At 37.4% G+C, this 24,057-nt stretch overlaps 1 protein-coding gene across 5 annotated transcripts in view; it reads right to left on the bottom strand.

The window, feature by feature from the left end:
- ADGRB3 (adhesion G protein-coupled receptor B3) overlaps positions 1-23,310 on the bottom strand; it is a 477,382-nt gene extending 454,072 nt beyond the window's left edge. For 2 of the 5 annotated variants that reach the window (XM_068678261.1, XM_068678260.1), the window contains exons 1-2: positions 23,087-23,310; positions 19,582-20,350 (exon numbers count right to left, since the gene is read on the bottom strand). In XM_068678261.1, coding sequence (XP_068534362.1) covers positions 19,582-20,335 — 754 coding nt within the window. In that variant the 5' untranslated portion in view covers positions 20,336-20,350; positions 23,087-23,310. Of the gene's footprint in view, positions 1-19,581; positions 20,351-22,835; positions 22,923-23,086 lie in introns of all 5 variants that reach the window. The other 3 variants (XM_068678263.1, XM_068678258.1, XM_068678259.1) reach the window with 2 other exon arrangements.
- Between the last annotated feature and the right edge of the window lie 747 nt (positions 23,311-24,057).

A 24,057-nucleotide genomic window follows, 5' to 3' on the forward strand; every position in this document is an offset into this window, starting at 1 on the left:
CCAAGACAATCTAGGGGTGACACAGGAAATCATCTCAGGCTTTCCCCAGAGTATATTCTTCTCTAGTCTTGAAGGAATCAATCCTGCAAAGAGAAATTGAGAAGACAAACAAGAAAAAGTGCTGGAGGCTGACTGAAAGACTGTCTCTGCCATAATAACAGAGAAGAAACTCTTGCAAAAGGAAAATTCTGGATTTCTGTATATCCTGTGACCCCTGAAGAATTCCTCCAGGGTGAAGTAAGCCTGCTTTTCAGATGAGAAAACAGTGATTCCTGGAAAGGTTTGGTCTGTTTTGCAGGTATAAAATGTTTTCTGGATATATTTAGCACAGAAATCACCTTATAGCAGAGTCACAAAAAATGCTATGCACTAGATAAGTTCTATTTCAGCCTTGCTACAAGCACTGAAATATACAATTCTTGAGCTGTTTTTCTATTCTGAAATAAATGGTGGTTTAATACTCAGAAAACGCAATGAACAGAGAGGCTTACCCTGGGGCAACGGTGGTGGTTACTCCAGCTCGCTATTCCATGAACTAGTAAACCTTCCTACCTACAGTTACGTTTGTGTCATTCATGACCATTGGTCCAATCATGGACCATACCTATCATTAAAAATACCAGATTAGTATAGGAGTTAAATTAGTATGCTTTGACTACCACCATGTCTTAACTCTTTCCTGTTCTGGAAGAAACAAACAAACAAACAAACAACAAAACAAAACAAACAAACAAACAACAAAACAAAACAAACAAACAAACAAAACCCTCCCTTTTATTAAGATCTAGGAATCTCTTACTATCAAATCATAATGTTTTGAATTCAAAATAAATAAATAAATAAATTCAATGAGTACATCTACATATGTACATATATACATGTACAAGTATATGTGTAGAATATACATAATATATATTAAGGGTGTCATTTATAATGCAATTCATTGTATATTACAATGTATATTTGCTGAGTGAAGAAGGTCCAACAGGAATGCCCATGTGTTATTCTTCTTTTTGCTCACGTTTACCACTCCCTCTTCAAGCTTGCATATTCAAGCAGTAATCTCCAGAAATTCTAGTCTTTGTCTTTTACCCCTCTCTTCCCAAGTGCTTCAGCCCAATGCTAACATAGGAATAATTCATAGTAATATTTGTAGTTTCTTTATTTATGTCTAGGGACAATGTTAATGCACACAACTTTGAAAAGTATAATGCATTTAAACAGATGTTGGAGTTAGTATCTTATATCTGGTACTTAGCCTAGATATTTTATTTTATTTTATTTTATTTTATTTTATTTTATTTTATTTTATTTTATTTTATTTTATTTTATTTTATTTTATTTTATTTTATTTTATCAAATATTTTTAATTCTCTGTTTTGGAGTTTCTGTAAATAAGTCTTCTTGGCTTGGAAGCGTATTTTAATATCCTTCATATATCTGGGGATATACAGTTAACATTGCATTGATATATTTCAATTTAACTACATATTTTTACTGCTACATAATTAGTCTTCTGTCCTAAGTCATTCATTTCAGTATCTTCATTGTAGTTACTTTTCTTCGAAGTCTGTGATGTATCATGGTCTTTTAAAAATAAAAATTAAATAAACTTGCAACTGTATATCCAGTTCACCAAGAATAATAAATCTAGGTCAGAGGCAACATAGAAACCTTTCGTTGTGAATTCCAAATCACTATCACACATCTTTTTTATTCCCTGCAATCACCTCTAAGTAACATTTGCCATTACTCCTTTCAGGATTTCCCCTTCCCATTGTATTTCAATTTAATCCCCACACAGAGCACTAGTTTAAATTATTCTAAATTTGATTATCACATGTCCTGTCCGCATTTATAGCTGATGTCTTATTTACTTATTTATTTATTTATTTATTTATTTATTTTTATTTCTATTATTTTCTCTCAGTGTCACATACATTTGCATTTTGTCCTAATTTATCAGCTGCAAGCATCAGGTAGAGTATTTCCTTTGTTAAATTACTGCTGAAGATGTAAGTTCGAGTTTACGTAGGTGTCAGCCCCTCATTACTGTTTATATAATATGTGTATATAATATATTATTATACACATTATATGTGTATATGATGTTTTGTATAGTGTACAGCCAACTTCTACAAACTGTGTGAAAAACAAACAAATCTGAATTAAGTTTTGAAGGGACATAACAGAGGTCTGAATAAAACTATATTTATGCATATATGCTCTCATTTAATATCATATCATTCACCTATTTTACAATTAAAAAAAAAAGGGTAACATTTATATTAATAGAATAAGTTTAATAATACAAAAAGGCGTTATGATTTTTTTCCTGTCTTCAGACTTGATACTCTTTGAGTTTCTTTTCATAGCTTTACTAGTCTATAAATTAAGTTCTTAGAACACAAAATGTAATGTTAATTATTTTCTTGTTAAATTTTAAAATTATGCTGCAATCATGCGCTATTTACTTAGTATATTCTAAAATGCATATTCCCCATACCATCTGACTTCTGATTCTGACATTTGACTCAGATTTCCCATAGATGAACTTATTTCCTATTTGTCAAGACCTTCTTACTTTATAATTGTTCTAGAATTGCACTTTCTTATTCCTAAAAAGAAGCTTTTTAACTGAGCTATTTTAAGATTAATATCATTCCGCTCAGTCTTTCCAGTATTTTCCCTTATGATGTTGTAAGAAAATCCTTATTATCTTAACCCCTTTGGCTAGCATTAATCTATTTCTCTTTTTATGCTGCCTTATCTTCCCCCTACAAGCTTTAACTTCGAATATTCTTGTCTGGCTGCCTCTTCTCTTTCCCCTTTCCAGAACAGTATTGAATAGTGATTCCTTATCTTGTCTTTCAGTGTCAGAAGTGTCATACCAATAGCATGGTACAGCTGTGACATATCTAAAGCAAAAGGGAACGCATACAAACATGCTCTTCACTGTTGTGTATGTGAGTGATATAAAATACTGTAACAAAGTACTATTTTTTTTTTTTAATACAACTTCTTGAGGACACTGAAACTGACTTGTTAAATGCCAAACTGTTACAAAAATCTGTTAGTTAAGGCTGGCATAACTATAATTATTTTTGGACAGTTTTCTCTAGAAGTATTTATTAGCTATTCTTTCAGATTAACTGTTTTGGCTGTGGTCATTCTGTATTCTGTCAGTGTATTTTAAATCATTTTATTCCTGATTAGAATACTGCAACCTGACTCATGTTAAAGAATAACTAAAAATAAAAACATAGACCATTAGGGTGACTGACGGGAACAACAAAATTCATTGACAACATACACACTAGCTCTGATTATAGGTCTAACTATTTGCTGAATCCTAACATATATACAAACTGTTAAGGATCAAGAAATCCTCATTATAAACCAAAGAGCAGACTGGATTATAAAATGTAACTCAACAATTTTACCCTGAGCAAGCGATTGGACTCCAGAAATCACCTCACACCTAAATTTGTCTATGATTCTATTTCACATAATTTCAAAAGCGTTTTGGAATCTGTTCACATACATCAGCCTGAAAGAAACATTTTAGCATTAAGATACCACTTGTAAAATCTCTTGAATTTATTATTATATCTGTTTACACAAACACATTGAACTCAAATATGAACGAACTGTATGATACCTGGCCACAGTTCAAAATTGATGATACTAAATGTTCACCAGGGACAACTAGGACAAATTCAGCTGTAGCAAATCTACTGGAGACAGGATGACTACAAAGGGAGTGGGTAATCTATAGCCTATTCTTGAATTAATAAACAAAAAACAAACAAACAAACAAACAAAAAAGAAACAACAAACATAAAGTAATTATGTGATTGGTTGTTAGAGCTATTCACAGATATAAATGAAAAACTGTATAAAGACAACTCAGAGAGCAGTCTCAGAGAGCTCCCAGCACCATTGTCACTCAAAAGCACATAGATGTAACATTGCCCTGAAAAGGTCATCAGTCCATCTGTTTCTTTGGCAGAGGTGACAACCAGCCCACATGGATTTCTTTCTCCTAACAGTATTTAACATTCCATAATCCTCAAGGCAAACAGACACAATCCCATAAAAATCCAGGGGATGATTTAAAATGTTTCTGTGCTATTATAGACAGAATCGGCTAACACCGTTAATTTCAACAGATTTTGATAAACTATATCCTCCAATTAAAATATAAATGATTTATAATATCGTTAGACTCATTGTATACATGTAGACAATTATTACCATTTTCCTGAGCTTAGTATGTTTTCATAAAAACACCTTAAACAAAAAATGTACAACATGTCTTGAACAGTATTAATAATTTCATTTCATATACATCTATAGTCATAAATTAAAGTATTTTGATGTCTATATTTCTTGTGATTTCAAAGACCTCTTATGTAGTTTAGATTAAGATTTTGTCACATTTGAGTAGACTGCATTTACACACTGCAGATCTATTCTAAAATGTAGTAATAATTTGTGGCAGTGAAACCAATGCAATAGAAAATATAAATTATTGGTGAAATAATACCTGTACCTTTGTTACAGTAATGAGAAACTAACTTGTAACTGTGCTTTTATATAAACAGAAAAAAAATAATGTTTCCTATAAATACGATCTAGAAATTTCACTCATAATTTCATTTTGAAGAGTGCACATGACAGTGTCTCTCTTTCTGGTAGATCAGCTTAAAATGACATGAAACCTGTACCAGAGAACACCTCCTTGGCTCACTTTTTCCCCTCCATACCACTGACGTCAGTGGAGATTAAATATTAATGTAAGCAAAGCTTGACAAGCAACATCATGAAAATCTACAAGGTTACTGCAAATGGATTAATTTACATCCTTGTCTATGTTCTAGATACCTACTTTGGTGTCTCTAAGGGGACTGAGCTGAATTGGAAACTTCATTTCAAGCAAGTGGTGCAGATGACCTGGGATTAGCTGCTGAAGTGCATATGTGGGGACATCCTTGTTCCCAATGGACCTAAAAAAAAAAGGCTTCCAGAACTTCACACTGTACTTTGTCTCCTCTTTGAGCCTGGCTGAGAACCTAGGTGACCACGTAAATCTGCTGTGTGCCAGAAAAAGACATATATCCTGCTGATGACCAAACCTCTATGTGTTTTTGGGAAGTGCTATGTATGTGAGAGAGTACTGCTTCAAACACAAAGCCTTTTTGTTCTCTTACTAAAAAATACCAGCTAAAAAGAGAGATAAATATGCTTTTCACATACTAATATGTTTCTCAAAGTATCCTAAGGAGGGGAATTTACTAGTTCATGATCAACCCTAGCCTTGGGAAAATTAAGTGCTTAAGAAGGCAAGATTTTTGGGGCCAGCAGAAGGAAATTGGAGAAAAGCCTACTCTTTTTTTTTTTTTTTTTTTTTTTGTTAAAGTGTTTCCTTACTGAGGGAAGATTGGGTTCTGGGCAATATACAAACTAAATTCACAACTTAGTTTAACCCACTGCAGTTTACATTATAGTCCACCGTCACAACAGTAAAATGATCTGCAGAAATGAACAGGGCATGGACTGGTAGTCATATCCTGCCTTTGGTGGATGGATTCTTCTACATGTAAAACCACTGGGGAAAACAGGAAGCTGATGACACAGCTTCCTGAAGGCAGAAAAGAAATGTATTGAAAGGGAATTCATAATGTGGAAAAATCATGTGCAAAATAGAGAGTAGAGCTGGGAGTATTGGATTCCTCATAATACTTCAGCTTTAACTGGTCATGTGACTGAAGTGGTGAGTGGAAAAAAAAAAAAAGGAATTAAATACAGGGATTTTATTTCTTTGTCCAAGCCTGTGCATTTCCCCAACTAGCTGAAGTAAAAGCTGTTGTTTTGTTCTCTCTCTCTCTTTTTTTTTCTCTCTTTTTTTTCTCTCTCTTTTTTTTTTTTTTTTTTTTTTTTAACTTCCTGCAAAGCTTCTGTGTTTGTTTGCTTCACCTATTTAATCTCCCAGAAGGGGTAAACTGTAAGCTTAGAGTACTAATAAGACTGAGCTCTGTGAAAGTGCAAGCTTCTGGGAAATCTGAGGGTTTATCTGAAAGAGTAATGCAAAAAGGTAACGACCTAGAGAGAAGAGAAACTGCAGGGAGACCAAGGGGGGTAAAAAAAAGAAAAAAAAAAAAAAAAAGGGAAAAAATACTTAGAGCCAGAGAAGTTTCAAGGGAAATTTAAGAATGTATAAACCTTTTATTATGAATTCTTATTACGAGTTACAAACCAAGAAGCCTGCTCAGTATTTCACTGTGAACTCCGTCACTCTGTCAGGGCAATGTGACAATTTCTGAAAGAGAGCTGCAAGTTACAAATAACAAATATGCTGAAATGGACTCTGTGGCCTGAGGGTCTGTCTTATGAGAGAAACAGTGTGTGATCATCCTTCAAGTTAGCATGCACATAATATATTCTCTGATCAACACAGCACTTTGTGTCTTCGCCAGTACATCGCTACTACCATGAGCAATGTGAGTCTGCCAAAGGAACAAAGAATACCAAGGGACTTTTTGCCTGCTTGCCAAAGGGATCCCTGTCCTGAAACAGCAGGGATTACTAATTATATCAAATATATATAGATATAGATAGGAAATTGCTAATTATATCACAATTATTACATACCATCTTGTTGTCATATCGAAATAGTGACTTTGTCTAGAAGAGAACACTCATCATCTTCAGTATTTTTCCCAAGAAATCTCCAGTGTATGCTGTATCTAGTCTCAACTTATTTATTTATTAATTCAGAAATATTCCATACCATTTACCCAATTATTTTCTAAATTTTAAGCATTTCATCTGATTTTTAATCCAATCCAATTTTCAGCATACCTCAGTGATTTTCTTTAATTTGCCAAAAGGATAACTTTTAGGTGATAGCATTCTCTTTTAAAACATACAAAGATCCTAAGCTGTGAAACATAAGCTAAGCAGTTATAATGATAACTGAGCTGTGAGAAAAATCTGACTGGACAAGACTTCGATTCTTGGTTCATATCAGACATATTACAATGATCCATGTGTGTCCTGGTTTCAGTTAGAACAGAATTAATTTTCTTCCTAGTAGCTGGTGGAATGCTGTGTTTTGTCTTAGGATGAGAAGAGTGCTGATAACACCCTGATGTTTTAATTGTTGCAGAGCAGTGCTTATATCAAGCCAAGGACATCTCAGCCTTTTGCTCTGTCCTGCCAACAGGCAGGCTGGAGGTGCAGTAAGAGCTGGGAGGGGACAGACCCAGGACAGGTGACCCAAACTAGCCAAAGGGGTATTCCATACCATCTGACGTCATGCTAAACAATATATAGGGATGGCTAGCCGGGGGGAGGGGGCCGGACTGCTCGGGGTTAGGCTGGGCATCGGTCAGCTTGTGGTGAGCAATTGCATTGTGCATCACTTGTTTGTACATACTATTAGTAGTAGTACTATTATCACCATTGTATTATTATTATTATTGTTATTATTATTATTATTTTATTGTCTTATTAAACTGTCTTTATCTCAACTCACGGGCTTCACTTCCCATTTCTCTCCCCCGTCCCAGAGAGGGAGGGGGGAGGGTGAGCGAACGGCTGCGTGGTGTTTAGCTGCCGGCCGGGTTAAACTGCGACAATGTGAAAAAGGCTATGCAATTCACACCATTCTGTGCTGTTATCAAAATAAACATTATTTTTTAATTGAGATCTCTCTTAGCTATAAAAGTAGCAAACAGATCATTGGAAAGAATAGCTGTTCTATTATAAATACATCCACGTCAATTTTAATGCAAAATATTGTCTGAATCTGAGAATTTCCAAACTTAACTGTTTCAAGTGAAATACTATGGTAATAGAAAATGGACCTTAGAAATGTAAAAAAAAAAAAAGTTGACACAACATGTTATAACATTATTTTTAGATATTAAGATATTTTTAAGGCATTTGCCAACCTCTGAAATCTAATAATTGCTGAACAGTTTCACTCAAACATGAAAACATCCTAGGTGCTGGCTTGTGGATTTCTCACTTCATTGCATCTAAGTAAATTATAAATGCTGTGGTTAAGATAGATATGCTGTGGTTAGATATGTGCTTGTCATAGATGATCTGCTCATCATGTTTTCTGATAATCTTTACTCTATTTACTGTTTACAACCTTTAGGGCCCCATTTTCTTTCATAGCTCATATGAAAGCTCAGGCCCCATATTCTTTCATAGCATTACAATAAACAATCCAGTTCTTCATATTTAATTCCTTCTCAGAAAGACAGTTTTGTAGTCTTAAATAATTCTCAATTTCATGTTCTAACACATATCATGTACTCAAAATGTTTGGTGAAAGGATATATTTAGAGATGAATGTGAAACCAAACTTACAAAACAAAACAGGAACATCAAAAATAAAAATCAAAAAGCATACGTTTCTATCATAATTTTATCAGTTATAACTCAACATCAGGCAATGGCCACTAAAACGATTCGTGGTTTTGGCCAGATGGGTCTAAAGTGAAACCATTTGTCAAATATAAATCAATAAAGAGGTACTATTTATTTCATCTAACAACAACAACAACAAGAAAAAAGCAGGTTTTAGAATGCTGAATTGTTTTAACAAAATCCATGGAAGCTCCTGGACACATTCAATGGGAAAAACAAATAAATGTACAATGTAGTTAACCACTGTCATTCTTGCTGATTAATTCTAAAGGGTTTTTAGTGTAGCCCTGTATCCCAATAAATACTGTACTGATGTTGCCAAGTAAAATGGCTCAGGATGTGTCAAATGTTGTCTGAACCTGTCTGATTCTTCCTGGAGCTTTGTTTAAGTTTGTTCAATGATCAGGCAGATATTGCCTGATTTTTTTAACTTTTGCTTTATATAAGCAGTCAGTATAACCATATTTTTCTTAAAATAGTTGGTAGCAAAAAACAGTAGGTCTGTATAGAATGATGTACTTATTACCCCAGCTTATATGGTAATAATTGAAAAGGAGAGTCATGGTATGAGAGCCTCCATGAGATACTGGATGCATTGCAGAGGAACACAGGTCCAGCAGGGAAAATGAGGTGCTCAGGATGGTAGTCAGGATCCCAAAGTTGGGATCATGCATGATCGGTCAAAGTAGTGCAGAAACAATAAAAACAGAGAATATTTATCCTGTTTATATAAGGCAGTCCTTATATAGTAAACCCAGGTATAAGATGAAGCTGCAAGACAGTAAATATGTAAAAGCATGTCAAAAACACACACAAAAATAGGCCCAGGCTGGCCACTGAGTGAAAAGAAGGTGACCAGACAGAGAATTCCTTCATGGGAGGGACTTTGAACACTGATAATTCTCTGTACTACCCTACTCCATGACTGATGCCAAAAATCTTTAGACTAGAGGAGCACTTAAAGGGGCACTGCACACAAAAAAGGTAGCTAAGAGAAAGTGGGTACATGTATCTAGTTTATTATTAAGCTTTTTCTTCAAATACTTTATTTTATTATTTTTTTTTCTGTAGTAATTAGTAATTTCTGTTGTAACCCTTTATTACACTGTTAAATTTTTAATTAAACTAACAGCAAAGTCTTTGATTGATGTGCGCTTCTTTTTTGACCACAACAGTATTTGGAATGTAACATTAAGCCTTGAGAAATGAATGAAGATATTTATAGAACACAAATGACTTGGGACATCATTGCAGATTTCAGGTGGATATACTGCATAAAGCCATTTCCAAAAAGGAAACAGAGAGCTGGTAGTGTAATTATAATTTAATAGAGGAAACAAGAAGAGGAAACAAAATTGTAAAGTTAGATTGATTACTGCCCAATTAAGGAAACTACCCCAAATTTTAGTTTCTTGGATTCATCAATGGAGTGCATTGAAAGAACTGTTAAACATCCAAGATATTCAAAATGTCACTTCTACTGGCTATCCTTAGAAAAATGAAGCACAAATCATGACCATGTAATATAATGAAACTAAATTCTGAAAGGAAAAAAAAAAAGTAAAAACAAAGGAACAATAATCCTTGAATTAAGTTAATAAAATATATAAATATACTACGCAATATGCAAGAAAGAGAAAGATGCTGAATAAAACGTAACTCTTGAAAACCTCCTTTTGAAAAATCTGTTTGTTCCAAAAAGAAAACTTCTACTGGTGTTTTTAGATGATATTAACCATTATAATTTTAGTTTTCTGAATATGGAACCAAATTAATCCCATTAATAATAAAATAATTGTTTGCTGTTCTAATATTGACTATATATATTAAAGACTATCCACATTTTCATTTAAGGGTCTTTACTGGCAAACCTTTTAATTAATTAAATCTCATTTTCCTGAATAATCCTATTGATTCATTGAGATTAATTACGTGCAAGTGAACACAAAAGTATGAATCCAGTCATGTCTGAAAATCATTTAGATGCTACATCCAAGTATGCCTGGATTCCTCTTCATGCCTTATTTATTATAGAAAATCTTTAATTGTAAAGTTACTATACATGTTATGTTGTCAAACTTTTTTTTTTTTTTTTGGCAACATTTCAAACTTAACCCGGACAAAAATCCATTACCAAAAATCTTAAAAATATGTAACAGCAGATAAATGTAAGATTCATTCATTCCTGTTATATATTTCATCTTCAAAACAGTCAGTAAAATCAAACTTGCACTTCAAGTGCTGCAAAATATCTGAAGCCAATATGGATTTGATTTTCATCAGAACTGTAAGAAAAAAAAATATATATATATATAAAGATATATATCTTTCAGGTTTATCATTGATGGCATAATCTATACGGTTTAAGTACTTGTATAACTCTGCTTACTGAGTATCCTATAAGTTTTGATGTATTTATCCTCATAATTTCACCAGAAGGCAAGGTGTTGCTATTATAGCAGTACTATGGGGAAAGGAAGTGATTTACAGAAATTATATTTACAAAACAAATCAAATATTTTACATGCCCCACAAGGCCTACATCTGAAATGGGGATCTCCAAAATGGTCATCCCAGAGCAGTTCATACCTACTGCTGTTGAAGAGCCATAAGCAACATGCACAAGGTGCACATAGGAGTCTGGGCATTTCCTTAGCAGTGGCAGCCTCCAAAGAGTCACTTCCACCTATTTAGCAGGGTCTAATCAAAAAGGTGGGCTTGGACCATATCTACTTGACCAAACTTTGTATGAATCACAGTCAAAGACAGAACCCTCCTTTTACAATCTACTACTAACCCTGACCTGATCACCCTATAATCAACTGCAGCACCTGCAGCAATTTGGACTCAGTGGCTCTGGTTCTCAGAAGGTTTGTCGGGTCAAGGAGCAGGAATAGCCTTTATTTTTTTCCCAGATCTAAAGCTGCACTGATTTTTGAGGATTAATTACATATTCATTGGACTAAAGAGATATGCAATAATTTGAACATTCATTTGCAAGACAGGAAAGCATAGGTTCCAGGCCTTGCTCCAATTGTTTAAGTATATTACATTGCTCCCAGGACAATAATTATCAAACTTTTCTTCTGATTGTAATTCTCCTTCAAGCATTTAGCTTCATATTTATTGGATTTATGAACCCAAATAATAGCATAATCAGCTGAAGCTCTATGACCCTATACATAACTGCCACAACTTTACCAGGTGCTGGGACTGGCTATTATCCCAGCCTTGGAATCCTCCCCTCCAAGGACAGCAAAATCACGATACTCTCTGTATTGTCAGTGACTTCCTAGACATTTGGTGGAGACAGGACCAGCTGGACTAAGCTCTGTACTCATATTATTCCTGCAGTGCTGAATCTTTTTCCTCCTTTCCTTCATCCGTATGATGCACATCCATCAGCCTTCAAATCTAGCAGTGTGGAGCACCTGTATGTGTGCCAATCAGTGCAGACACTAGCCAATACTGCAGAACAAACAAAACATTTCCAAAGATAAAAACATAACTCATTGTTCAAGCTGAAGTGCCCAGCTTTGCAGACAATTCACCTCCTCTATGTGCACATTAACAGAAGGGACTGCAAAGGACATATTCATACATGAGAAAAGCAAAAAATGTGTGAGAAAAGTGAACCATTTAGGATTCAAAGAAAGATTCCACATGAAATCTTAAGATTTAATATTTTCCAAAATCCTTTAAGGAAAAAAAGTTCTCTTCTTACATGAAGCATGGTCAACACTATTCCTTCACATGAATAAATAGCACTAATTCAGTTCCCTGATTTTCTAATCTGTAATTTAAGCCCTTTCCAGATGCACTACAGGAATGAGTTTCAAGGGCTTTGCAGAATCATCTCTGGGCACTCCGTGCATACTTTCACAGCAATTTGAACAACTCTTTAGTGATCAGTGGGAAGCCCTGATTGAACACATATCTTGGATGCTATTTTGAAGGATCCATTGGTAATACTGTAACTGAACCTGATATATTTCCCTAGAAATATAGAATTGTGCAACTGGCTGCTAACACATGCAAAAGAATGGGCAAGCATGATGTTTTTTGACTGCTTTTTTGATATATATTTTTTTGGGGCCTAAACCAACCTAAACCTGGCTACAACCAGCACAGCCTTTCCTTTCCAGCAATTTCTTGTGCCACTTTTTGATACCGATAGAGGCTCTGCTGGGCCACTATAGCACACTCACCCAACATCGAGATCACCTAACAAGAGTAAAACAAAACAAAACAACAAATAACACCCATCTTCCCCCCAAACAAACAAACAAAAAACAACACTACACAAACAAACAAAAACTATAGCTGAACAATTTTCTGCTTGGCTCATGTTCAGCAAAGGGAAAGGAATGAAGACAGAGCCATCTCAGCAGCCTCAGCAGGTCTCAGACTGACACAAGCAACCTGTAGTAGTATACCTCAGTGGAGGCAAGGCTGAACATATTCCCTTATAACAAAAGGTATTTCCAACTGTAGTTAGAAAAGAAGTTTAGTTCATTTTCTACAGCTAGGAGCTGGAGAATTGCTCTCTTGATCCTTCAACCCCCCCAACATCATCCTTCAGCAAATCTGTTTAAAGGCACACAACTACCAGCAATAGATGAAAGATATGAACCATACTATAAATAAATGGTGTCTCTGCATAATTGATATCTGAACAATTAACACATGAAGAACAATAGGAACCAAAGCTGACACCCAAACAGTTTTACATTTACTGATGAATTAAAAGAAAGCAAATTGTGGAAAACTTGCCCAAAAGGCCTATTTTTCTATCAAACTACGATTTTTTTTTTTTGTATGCTTTCAATTTCAGGTTGATATAAATAAAATTTGAACTGAATAACTATAAAACATCTTGCTTCCAAATTTCAACTACACACACCAAGGATGCATTATACATCTTCCTTCACCATAAGATAACAAAGAACAAAAACCACAGAAACTGAAGGAAAATACATTAAGAGACTATCAGCTAAAAGAAGAGACAAGAATGCAGCAAACAGTTACAAAAATAGCATTTTTCTTCAGTGCATGTTTTTCACTCTACCCAGTGTCAAGGATTCATTCAAAACTAAAACTAAACAGAAAGAAGCATAAGAAACCTGAAATGATGAATTAATATAAATCATGAAATAATTTGCAATTGATAGAAAGAACACATTGTATCACTGTTTCACATCTATTCTGTGGGCTCTAATCTAATTTTTATGTAGACCAAATTATAACATTAGGAATTTGCTTTTGTAAAGGACAATAATTTGTCCATTGAAAAATAAAGTAACAACAGTAATCTCATACAGAGTTATTGTAGATTGGTTTAATTAATTCTGATGGTGGCTAGTCCATAAGAAAAAAAATCATCATTAATTTGATATAAACATTATTTGTAACTTATAGATTAACAAAACTGAGAACAACTTTGAAAAAATTGACTGTCTTCCTGTTGAGATTTAACCAGCATAAAGGGCTCTAACTCTGAAATATTCATGTATCAATGATGCATAATTTGTAAATTTGTATTTTATGTCATGTACAACTTTCTCTATCCTAAGGAGTATTTTATATTTCTTGTTAACAGTGAATGCAAATAATGCTCAATGGAATTCTGCAGTGACCTTTGTTTTATTACAATTACTGCATATTTATAAATGAGCAGCTAAACTTCGATTTGAAGACTACAACTTTGAGTTGGAATCCTTTGATAAAACACAACTGAATGAACTTCATAAAATTAATTCCCAAAGAAGAGAAAAAGAAAGTCTCCTCTGAATATTCCTCTGTGTATACCAACACAGAAAGCACATTTTCCTATGCTTTTGCAAGCAGAAAACTAAACAAAAGAGCAATATGGATAGCTCTAAACAGGAGAGGATAAATAGTTTTTTAAAGAATGTGTAATAGACCACAGAATCTCTATGTTATATACATTTATAAAATATATATGCATAGGTAAAAACACTACAAAATAAGAAATGCAGTACTTCCATTATGTCATAATTCCATGTAATGTCACTGAGACCTAATAACTAAAATCCTGTGTAAACAGAATCACCATTAACAGCAGTTAATGACTGTTCTACATGTGAACACTAACACATTAGTCAAAAGTACACTCAAGGACAGGTCTAAAGTGCTGTAAAGCCATTGAGTACTCTGCCCAGCCAGACTAATTGTAATAAAAGTATTTGAGGAAAAAAAAGCATGGCTCACTCATATGACAAAAGCAATTACAGAAGACCTGACTTGTCTGAAATATTTGGTGGTACCGGACTTGGTGCTATTGAGTTCTTTTTCACAGGAACCAGCAGCAAGAGCTGTTCCTCATTCAGGAATTATGTTCCTAATTCAGGTATTTTTTGTCTTCAGTCTCAACACTATTTTTTAAAATACATACATATACATATATCATTCTTTATCATCATCTTCTACTTAGATTTAGTGATCTTAAAATGGAAGTCTTTAGCAGCATTTGTCCCCATCTGAGAACAGGTCTGCATGATGTCTGATGTGCAATAATGCACATAAATAGAGGTTTAATTTAAGTTTAAAAGGTGCCTTGGTGAATCTAGATCACTGTTTAGGTTACAAAGCAGCTTCTAGCATGCTATTTCTTTGAAGTCAACAATGATTAACATTTGAGTTTATGGAAAACCAGTGTTCATATCCTATATAGTACACCTATGATATCACTGAAGGCAGGGCAAACTCTTGCAGTATGCTGACATTTCTTCCCAAAATAAGTAATATGCCATAATCTTAGAGTGAGAAGTAATGATATGAACTGTGATACCAAAGAAATTACAACTCAGACATATATATATTTAAACATAAACATATATACTAACCACACTTTTTATTATTTTTTTTTAACTGGAAGCAAAGCTATATATATATATGCATATATATTTTCCTATTGTAATGGATATTGTCTGAGCGTTTTCTTTTTTCACTTTAATATTAAATAGTTGTTAACACACTAAATTTTAAATATCTCTATGCGGATGTTAGACTCCATTTTGTAATTTTTGATCTTCCTAGACAAATCCTGCATTGATTTAACAGTTTAAATCCTCTGATAAAGCCATGCTATGGCATGTTACTACAGCATATGATTTTCTGATGAGGGATATCCAGCCTACTCAGCCATCTAGTCATCTCTGGGTATGTGATGAATATTATAAATTCATCTTAAATGTGTGCAACAAGAGTTGGGCATTCATGGAATGACATATAAATAAATTCATTTATGCCATGAACATTTCACAATACTATTTGCATCTTACTCTTATTCAACAATATAGCATGAATTATTGTATTAAAGGAACATAAATAGTAAATCAGGTGAGAGATCCCTGTTGCTTTCAGGTCTGAAATTAGAAACAAACAAAAACCCAACAGTTACCAAATGCTGAGGTGCCAATGTGCAGCAAGCAAATAGAATTTATGACAAAGTAGAACAATGTCACATTCTAATAATAATAATAATAATAATAATAATAATTTATACTGAATGAACATTATATACAAAATTACATCTGGAACTCCAAATACCAAGACTTAATTAACGTGAATTTCTCCCCTTTCCTTTTCTTCTGCTGATGAATGTAAGAAGACAAAATAAATATTTATATTGTTTTATAACAGAAAACTCCAAAATAAAGTTTCTAAGTAAACCATTACATATGTATATATATTGCTTTGTAGTGGTCACAATGAGAAAATACGTTTTTGCATTCTTATTACATCATTCATAAAAATATATGGATTGACTGCATACAAAGGCTTACAGGTCCACAAAAGTTGGACCTGAGCCATGTCATATTGACAGATACTTCCTGAGATACTTCAGTCACAGCACTGAAGATCAAGAGGACAAATTCCCTTAAGCTCTTAAATTCAGGCCCCTGCCTGAGACTTCACTGAGATCTATTTGCTAGTGCTTTGATCCAAGCTAAGCATCTCAGATGTAAGACTATGGAAAAATGGAAACTGGGTCTTAGTGAAAATGTGGTGATTTTCAATATTGCTTTAATCAGTGACATCAGTGACGATCTGCTTATGGAAGACATGCTGGTTAAGCTACACATTTCCAAACCATTTTATTAAAAAAAATAATAATGGTTACAGTTTCTTTTTTTGACCTAGTTCCTTTTATTGTTCAAGCACTTCAGCACTTTTAGAAACAAAATCATCTATTATGTACTTGTCACATCTTTTGTAAAATGCTGCAAGTTTTTGAAATGGAAAAGTACTGTCTTTCATCCATTTTCCTAAGCCATTTACCATATTCAAAATTATAAAAATATTCAGAGGTTCAAAAAAGAAGTAGTAGGCTTTAATTTAAATGTTCTCTATTTACATTATAGTTCTTGAAGGGTGCTGGAAATAGTTTTGGGGAAAGATTTTGTATTTCATGTAGTCAAGCTTTCACGTAGAAAGCAAATCTGAAGGATGGGAGAGTATGCACAATCTTGTAAGAAAGCTGTCAAGTCTTTGCAATTCCTTTCCGAAAGCCATTGCTAGGCAATGTCAGTACCAAACCTCAAAGTAATGCACAAATTCTTAAAATACAATCTCACCAAGTCCAGAGCTCTCTCAAAGTGATAGGCAACAGTGGTATTTCCCTTCAAAACTCAACTGATGCTAATAAAACTGCACTTTCATTTAGCACTATGAATACAAGAAACCTTTCTGTTATTGGTCACCCTTATTTTTACTACCTGTGCTGATCTAACTCGAACCAGGTTGCCCAAGAAAGAAACTTTTCTATTTCTTCCCTAAATGTTTGCTGACACAAGTGATGAATTGCATCATGTTTGTGCTAGGAATATTCTACATTTTGATCCCTCAATAAAGCCTCCAACTGAACCACAAGCCAGCTTTATAAAGACAAATACACTGACCGACCTGCTTGATAAATATGAATCTGTCTACAGAAAAGGAATCAACACACCTCTCTTGCAGATTGTTAACTTTCTGTAGGAAAGACAAAAAAATGCTTCAAACACTGAACTGGAAGACAAAGAGCATACTGCTACTGAGAAGGACCGTGAGGCTTAATTTACTAACTGATTTTAACTTTCTGTAACAGCCTGATGAACAATTTCCAAGTGCATGGAATAATTAAATAAAACATTTAAATAATTCTATTATTGTTAAAATTCTCAGCCGCACATACACACACCCAAATAACTACTATGGCAAAACAAATGAAGGATACCTTTCACCTAAAGAAATAAAATTTACACCCACTCTAACAATGCTGTTTATCAAGGAAGTATCCAGGGAGAGCTGCAATTAGGGCAAGAATTAAAACATGACTGAGACTGGAAAGAAAATACGTTGCAAACGTGTTTCAAAATTTACAGAAAATAAAACAAATTGCAATATTTGCCCTAAGCATTCTTTGTCCTCTCTGCTAAGGGAAAGAAAGTGGGTGTTTTACATGGGAGACGCACATCCCCTGAAACCCAGCCTATTTTCAGGAGAGCTACGAAGGGACCTCGGCAGCCTGTGCTCCCCGCTGTGTCTCCTGTCCCCAGCGGCGAGGTGACACCTCAGCATCCCCGGGGACGCGCCTCGGCCCCTGCGGGAGCTGCTCGGCGTGGCCTCCGCGGGCAGAGCCCGGCGCCGAAGCCGGAGCTGCCTCCGCCTCCCGGGGCACTAATTAGCTCTAAACGATGTTAAATAGCATCCCTGCCGCTGCGCAGGTTTCTCTGGGAGTTTACAGGAGGGGAGCTTCCCTGTCATTTCAGATGGCTGCGTTTTCCCGGCTCCGAGCTGTTGGGTGCGTGGAGAGACCTGCAGGACACCAAAAGTGTCCCCTGTCCCCCTCCCCATCCCCCTGCCCTGCCCGCGGCCGCTGGCACCGCGGCAGCTGGAGCAAGTTCAGCTTTTCTTCTCCCACAGCACTGGGGCTTGGCTGCCCTTAAAGAAAATCCTCTCCTAACAACGTGTCAATGTTACATTCCTCCACAAAGCCACTTCTATTAGGGGGGCTGGGAGCTTGGCGCTGCCTCTCCACAGACTGGGAGCTTTGTGGCTATGCAGAAAACAAGGAGAGTGGGAACATTTCCTGCATGAAAATGCAGCACCCTGGGATGGATGATTTATCCCTTGCCGCAGGGGCAAAGACCTCCTGTCTGCCCTGCATGGCAGCTCTGAAGCATCCCCACATGCACAGGTTGCACATAAGAACCCCCAATTTGTGTTCAATCTATGCTTTCCCACCCTCTGGACCCCTCTGCACCCTTCCTAAAATCACCCCCAGACCTCTCCAAAACATCAGGAGGCCAAAGCAGGAAATGTGAAGCAGTGAGATCGTGGACTGCCACTCTAATTGCTGGATTCCTGGCTTCCCACCCTTCCACAACCCACCTTTTCCAACAGGGACACGAAGCAGCTGTCAGGACTGACACATCCACCCACCCCACTAGTATTGCTGTGAGATGCAAAGCCTTCATCTCCTGAAGTTGACACCTCCTGGGAAAGGGGCACAGCAGCAGCCTGCAGGTCTGTCAAGGCAAAGAGGCATGTGCTGACTGTGCATGGTGGTTTGTATCTCTAGGCATCACGGGCAGAGGGCTTGCCCTGGAGAACCACATTTGTTTTACAGATTGTTTTTAAGTCTGTCACAGTTGGGACCAGGTGTCCTGACCATAGCAGATCTCGGGGTGTTCTACTCAGGATGCCCACATGCCTTTGGAAACATTTTCCTTGCAAAGTCAAGGGATCTCATCAAGATTTTGTAGTTGAGTGTAACGGTAAAGAAATGGTGACTGATTCCTGGCTCATCACCTGTGGGCATTACTGTAAATGAGGGCTAAAAACAGAGGGAATCTACATATGAGGAGTTTCTGTACTGCTCAGCGGAACATGATGCTGAAGGCTAGACCAGTTTAGAAAAGAGAATGCATCCCTCCTTGCCCAGAGGGAGTGTACATTGTTTCCATCCCTTTCACCTCCTCTGGAGGCAAGCAGCAGTGAAGAGCAAGTCAAATGAATGTGAGTATCAAAGAGAGACGGCAACAAGACCTACACACCGGTGTGGGATTCAACACACCCCCAACAGACACCCCCCCCCCCTCCCAACACCCCCCCTCAAAAAGCACCTACCTTCTTTTGGAGGCCGTTTTGCTTCTCTGGTGAGGTTGCAGACCTGGGTGGTTTGCAGCTCCTGGGTCAAGCAGCCCTCTGTCTGCTCATTGAGGGGCAGCACCACATTATTGAGCAACACCAGGGACTGGTCATCTATTCCCCATTCTCCCAAATGCTGAGGGCAGGTGCATTTTGTATACATGATCCCACAGGACTCGGTTCTCCCGTTCTCAGATTTCAAGCAGCTCTCCAACCAAGTGCATAACACATGGCACCCAAACTGGCTCGGGCTCACCTTGTTCAAAACCAAAAACTCAAAGAAGGATTTTTGGTCTTCTTCCTTTTTGTGTAATCCTAGGAAATCGATAGGATAGACGCGGCGTATCTGAATAAAATTCTTATCATACTGCAAAAATACAAAAGCATTCTTGGAATCGCAGAGCTGCATTATAGAGTGGTTATTTTTTAAAAGATCCTTTATTTTTTCATGGGAAAAATGATCAAACTGATAAGCCAGGAGGGAAAAGTTGGAGCAGCTGAAGTCCTTTTTGGAAAATTTCAGGTAAATACTATATTTGGTCGGATCTGGATTTTCCAGTGTCCAAGTGCAGTTTGTGAAGTTTTTTGGAAACATTTCACTTACAGAATACGATCCATAAATGACCCCCTTCACCAGCGTGGAACACCAGAAGTCTTGGGCAGCATTAAATCCAAACATAACCAGTAGATAGGTGGAAAATATATAAATCAGCAAATTACGAACAGCCTTCATCCTATGTCATTTGGCCTGCAGGAGATGAAATGAAATGAAAATGCAAGTAGAATTCTTCACGCATTGAAAACCAAACTCCTTCCAATATTCGAGCCAGCTGTTTTCAAGCTTGCAGTTAGAACCCCTTTCAGAAAGAAGGGCAGGTAATTTTTATTTTATGACACAAGGGAACGCTTTGCTGCTGTGTGAACAGCGCCATCACGTGGCCATCGCGACAGCCCAATCTTCTACATCCAAATTAAAAAAAAAAAAAATCTATTAGATTATTAATAGGAATGTCCTCTCCTGTCTAGGCTGTAGTCATCATGGTGTGGACTAGAACTGCTCATCTTAGGTAAAAACGTAGACGCCTTACCCGACGGACTAAAAGCAGGACAATTTATTTATTTATTTATTCAAAAAGTAAATAAGTAGTCTGCTTTATTCATATCTGTGCACATACATTGTGCACGTGGAGAATTTCACCAGAATAGATCAAGAAAGCCGGTATCATCTGTTGTTATGTATTATTTTTCTATTAAGTCTGGGAAGTAACTGTGAAGAATTACAGCCATAATGTTAAAAAGCCCAAATAGTATTTGTTACAGACGGAATATTATAATCCATATGTCTACATGCATTCACAGTGGCCACCTGGCATACAGAGGTCTTTATAAAAATAAATCCCAGGAAGGAAGTACTAAGATTAATATATTAATAAAATGTTGAGACTATCAGAGAAAGAAACAAAGATGGACAGATGAAACTAGTGATGGTCTGACACCACTACTAAGTGCCAGCATTTTAAGATAGGAATTCAAATGTGCTACAACCTCTTAGGATATATAAAATGGATCACTATATTAGTGTCTACAACCATTAGCTCTATATAGCTTGCACAGCTATAGTAGGACCTCTACACCTATTGCACTGTACTGGGTCTCTTGCTTACCCTGTTACTCTGAATATCTTGTACTGTCTGATTAGCTCCTGGGCTTTGCAGATGTGTGCTTGAATAATGATATATTACCTTTTATCTGCAAGTATCACCAAATAAAGCTGTTTTACTGCACCTGTCAACTGCTACAGCCTCCTCTAGAGTTCTGTTCTCTTAACAGTGGCCTAGGTTAATGAAGTGAGCATTAGTTATATTTGCCTGCGTAATGTTACCCCCAAAAAAAAAAACAAAAAACAAAAATTGAACATTTTCAGCATTAACCTTTGAGTTATCCCTTACAAATAAGTAGTTTTTCACCTTCTGTTTTCAAAGGCAAGTAGGCAGAAGTGATGCCAAGCTAATTTCAAAACTCTCTGGATTTCAGTCTCTTCCACTGTTGCTCTATAAGCAGAGGCAGATATACACTCACAGACACTGAGTTTTGATATGTGTCTTTGCCTAGCTTTTCATCTCCTCACCAAACAGCAAGGCATCTTCTGTCTCCCATTGCGTAACACACAGCAAATCACCAGATTAAGCTCCCTTGAAGAGATTTTCATATCTCCTAGATTACAATTCAAACTCTGAATCTTGAAATGGGCAAAGCAGCACCAACTCTAACCCTCTTTATAGCTGCAGTTAAAAAAAAAAAAAAAAAGCAGAGCTGCTGTCAGTTCTATCCACACAGTCAGATTTTCTCTTTCTGAACATCCATCTCAATGAATAATATGGTCCTACTTCTCCAAATAGGGTCGGTACAGCATTTAAGGTTTTAAAAAATAGAAACTTATAGGGAATTCTGGAAACAATTTTCCCTTTTCTGAAGCACTTTGCAGGCATTGCAGTTCTGCGCAGTGTTATTCAGGATGGTGTAGGCGTTGAAAGCCAATGTGACAATAAGTGTCTAAATTAGGAATTCCACCCATGAAAAAGGATTAATTTTATAATCTAGAAAGCAAAAAGGGGCCTTAGTTGCTTTTTAATTTAAAAAGGAAAAAGCCTCTGACTTTTCTCATCCTCTATGAAATTAGAAAAATAAAGACGTCTGCAGTGCTAGGCTGTTTTCTGTGAAGAAACGTAATCAGATAGCCCTCATTTTAGTTATGTGTTTGTTCATACAAAGCTACTGATACACAATTTTGTCTTAATCTCCCTCTCCCTCGGTGTATTACACACGCACACACATCCAAATCGAATGTGCCGGCAGCATTTCATTTAGTTTGCAATAGTGCTAAATACAAGAGGGAAGCTGCTTGCCAAAAGGATTAGGCACCCAGATTAAATAAAATCTTCCTTTTCCATGGAGGATGGAGTTAAAGGACAGGCACAGAGGCTTAAGGTTGCCCTTTAGGGAAGGGGGGGAACCCTTTTCTGCTGAAAAGCAAACGGGCGTTTAGTTTGGATATTCCCCAAACTGATTTTCTAGGTGACACTGTAGTTTAGCCGAACATAGACGGCGCCATCACTCCACTTATTTTTTCCCCAGCAGAAGACCCACTGACTCCTCTTATTTTAACTTCCTATTAACCTAACATCTCCCCCCACCCCACCCCCCCAATAAAATTACCCCAATCGTGCACAAACCTCAGGTTTTCTTCGTCTCGCTGGAAATTACTCTCGGGGAAGCAGACCTGTCGCCAAACGGACTTCTCTAACTTTTAAACTGCAGCGCTGAAGTAAATGCAGAGATCATTTTGTATGTGCTGTCTCTCTCTCTATCCTTCAGCAACAGCCTGTCCCCCTCCTCCGCCGCCTCCTCCCCGGAATCCCAAGCTAAAAGCTCTCCAGTCGTAATCCCTGGAAATGGGAAATGGAAATGCCCCGGGCACCCTTACCTTCCACTCCGAAAGCTGTCAGGCTATTTCTCTAAAAGACTAGCACCACAGGCACACGTCCCAACAACAGTGATGGAGAGATTCCCCTTCTGTCGGAAGCACCGTTTCCCATTTTCCCCGGCTCAGGTTCAAAACCAAGATTAAAAAAGCAGCAGAAGATAAAAAACGCGGCGAGAAAACCCCCGCACGCCACACGCACACCCCACCGAGGGAAAAAAGCAGCTTTGGCTCCGGATCCACCAAATCCAACCACATGAAGGAAAAAAAAAAAAAAAAAAAGCACCACAACCTCAAACCAGCGAGACTGCAGGGGGGTAAAAATGGAAGTGGCTGAGCAAGCGATGGATTTTTTTTTCTTTTTCTTTTTTTTTTTTTTTTTTTTTTTTTTTTACTTGAAACAAAGTCTCAGCACAGCAGCCCGATGAGCGGCGATGCCAGGCAGGCGACGGTCTGAGAGGAGGAGGACTCAGGCGCTAGTGCAGATTTGTTGGTGGGTTTTGTTGTTGTTGTTGGTACTGGTGGACTTATTCCTCTTGCCTCCCTCCTCCTCCTCCCCCCCTCGGGCACTAAGGGCCGGACAGCGGCGGGGTGGGGGTGGGGGTGTTCCTCGGCTGCCGTTGATCGGAGAGCGAGCGGTGCGAACGCCGGCCGCGCAGGGGAGCGCGGAGGGAGCGGGAGCGCGGCTCTGGCGCTGCGTGTGCGCGCGTGTGTGCGCGCGCGTCTGTGTGTGCGTGTGTGCGAGCCAGCCAGCCAGCCTCCGTGGGGGCCGCCGGCTGTGTGCGCGTACCCGTGCGCGCAACCCTCCCGCCCTTCTCCCCCCCGCGCCCCCCCGCCTCGCTCTCCTGGGGCGGCGGCGTGCGCGCGCCCCTGCGCACCGCTCCGCGCGAGTGCGCGCGGGTATGAGTGTGTGTGTGTGTGTGTGTGTGTGTGTGTGTGTGAGTGTGAGTGTGCCAGGCGCCCCTCCCGGCCCC

Source organism: Anas acuta, chromosome 3 (genome assembly GCF_963932015.1).
Source record: "Anas acuta chromosome 3, bAnaAcu1.1, whole genome shotgun sequence".
Classification (NCBI taxonomy): Eukaryota; Metazoa; Chordata; class Aves; order Anseriformes; family Anatidae; genus Anas; species Anas acuta.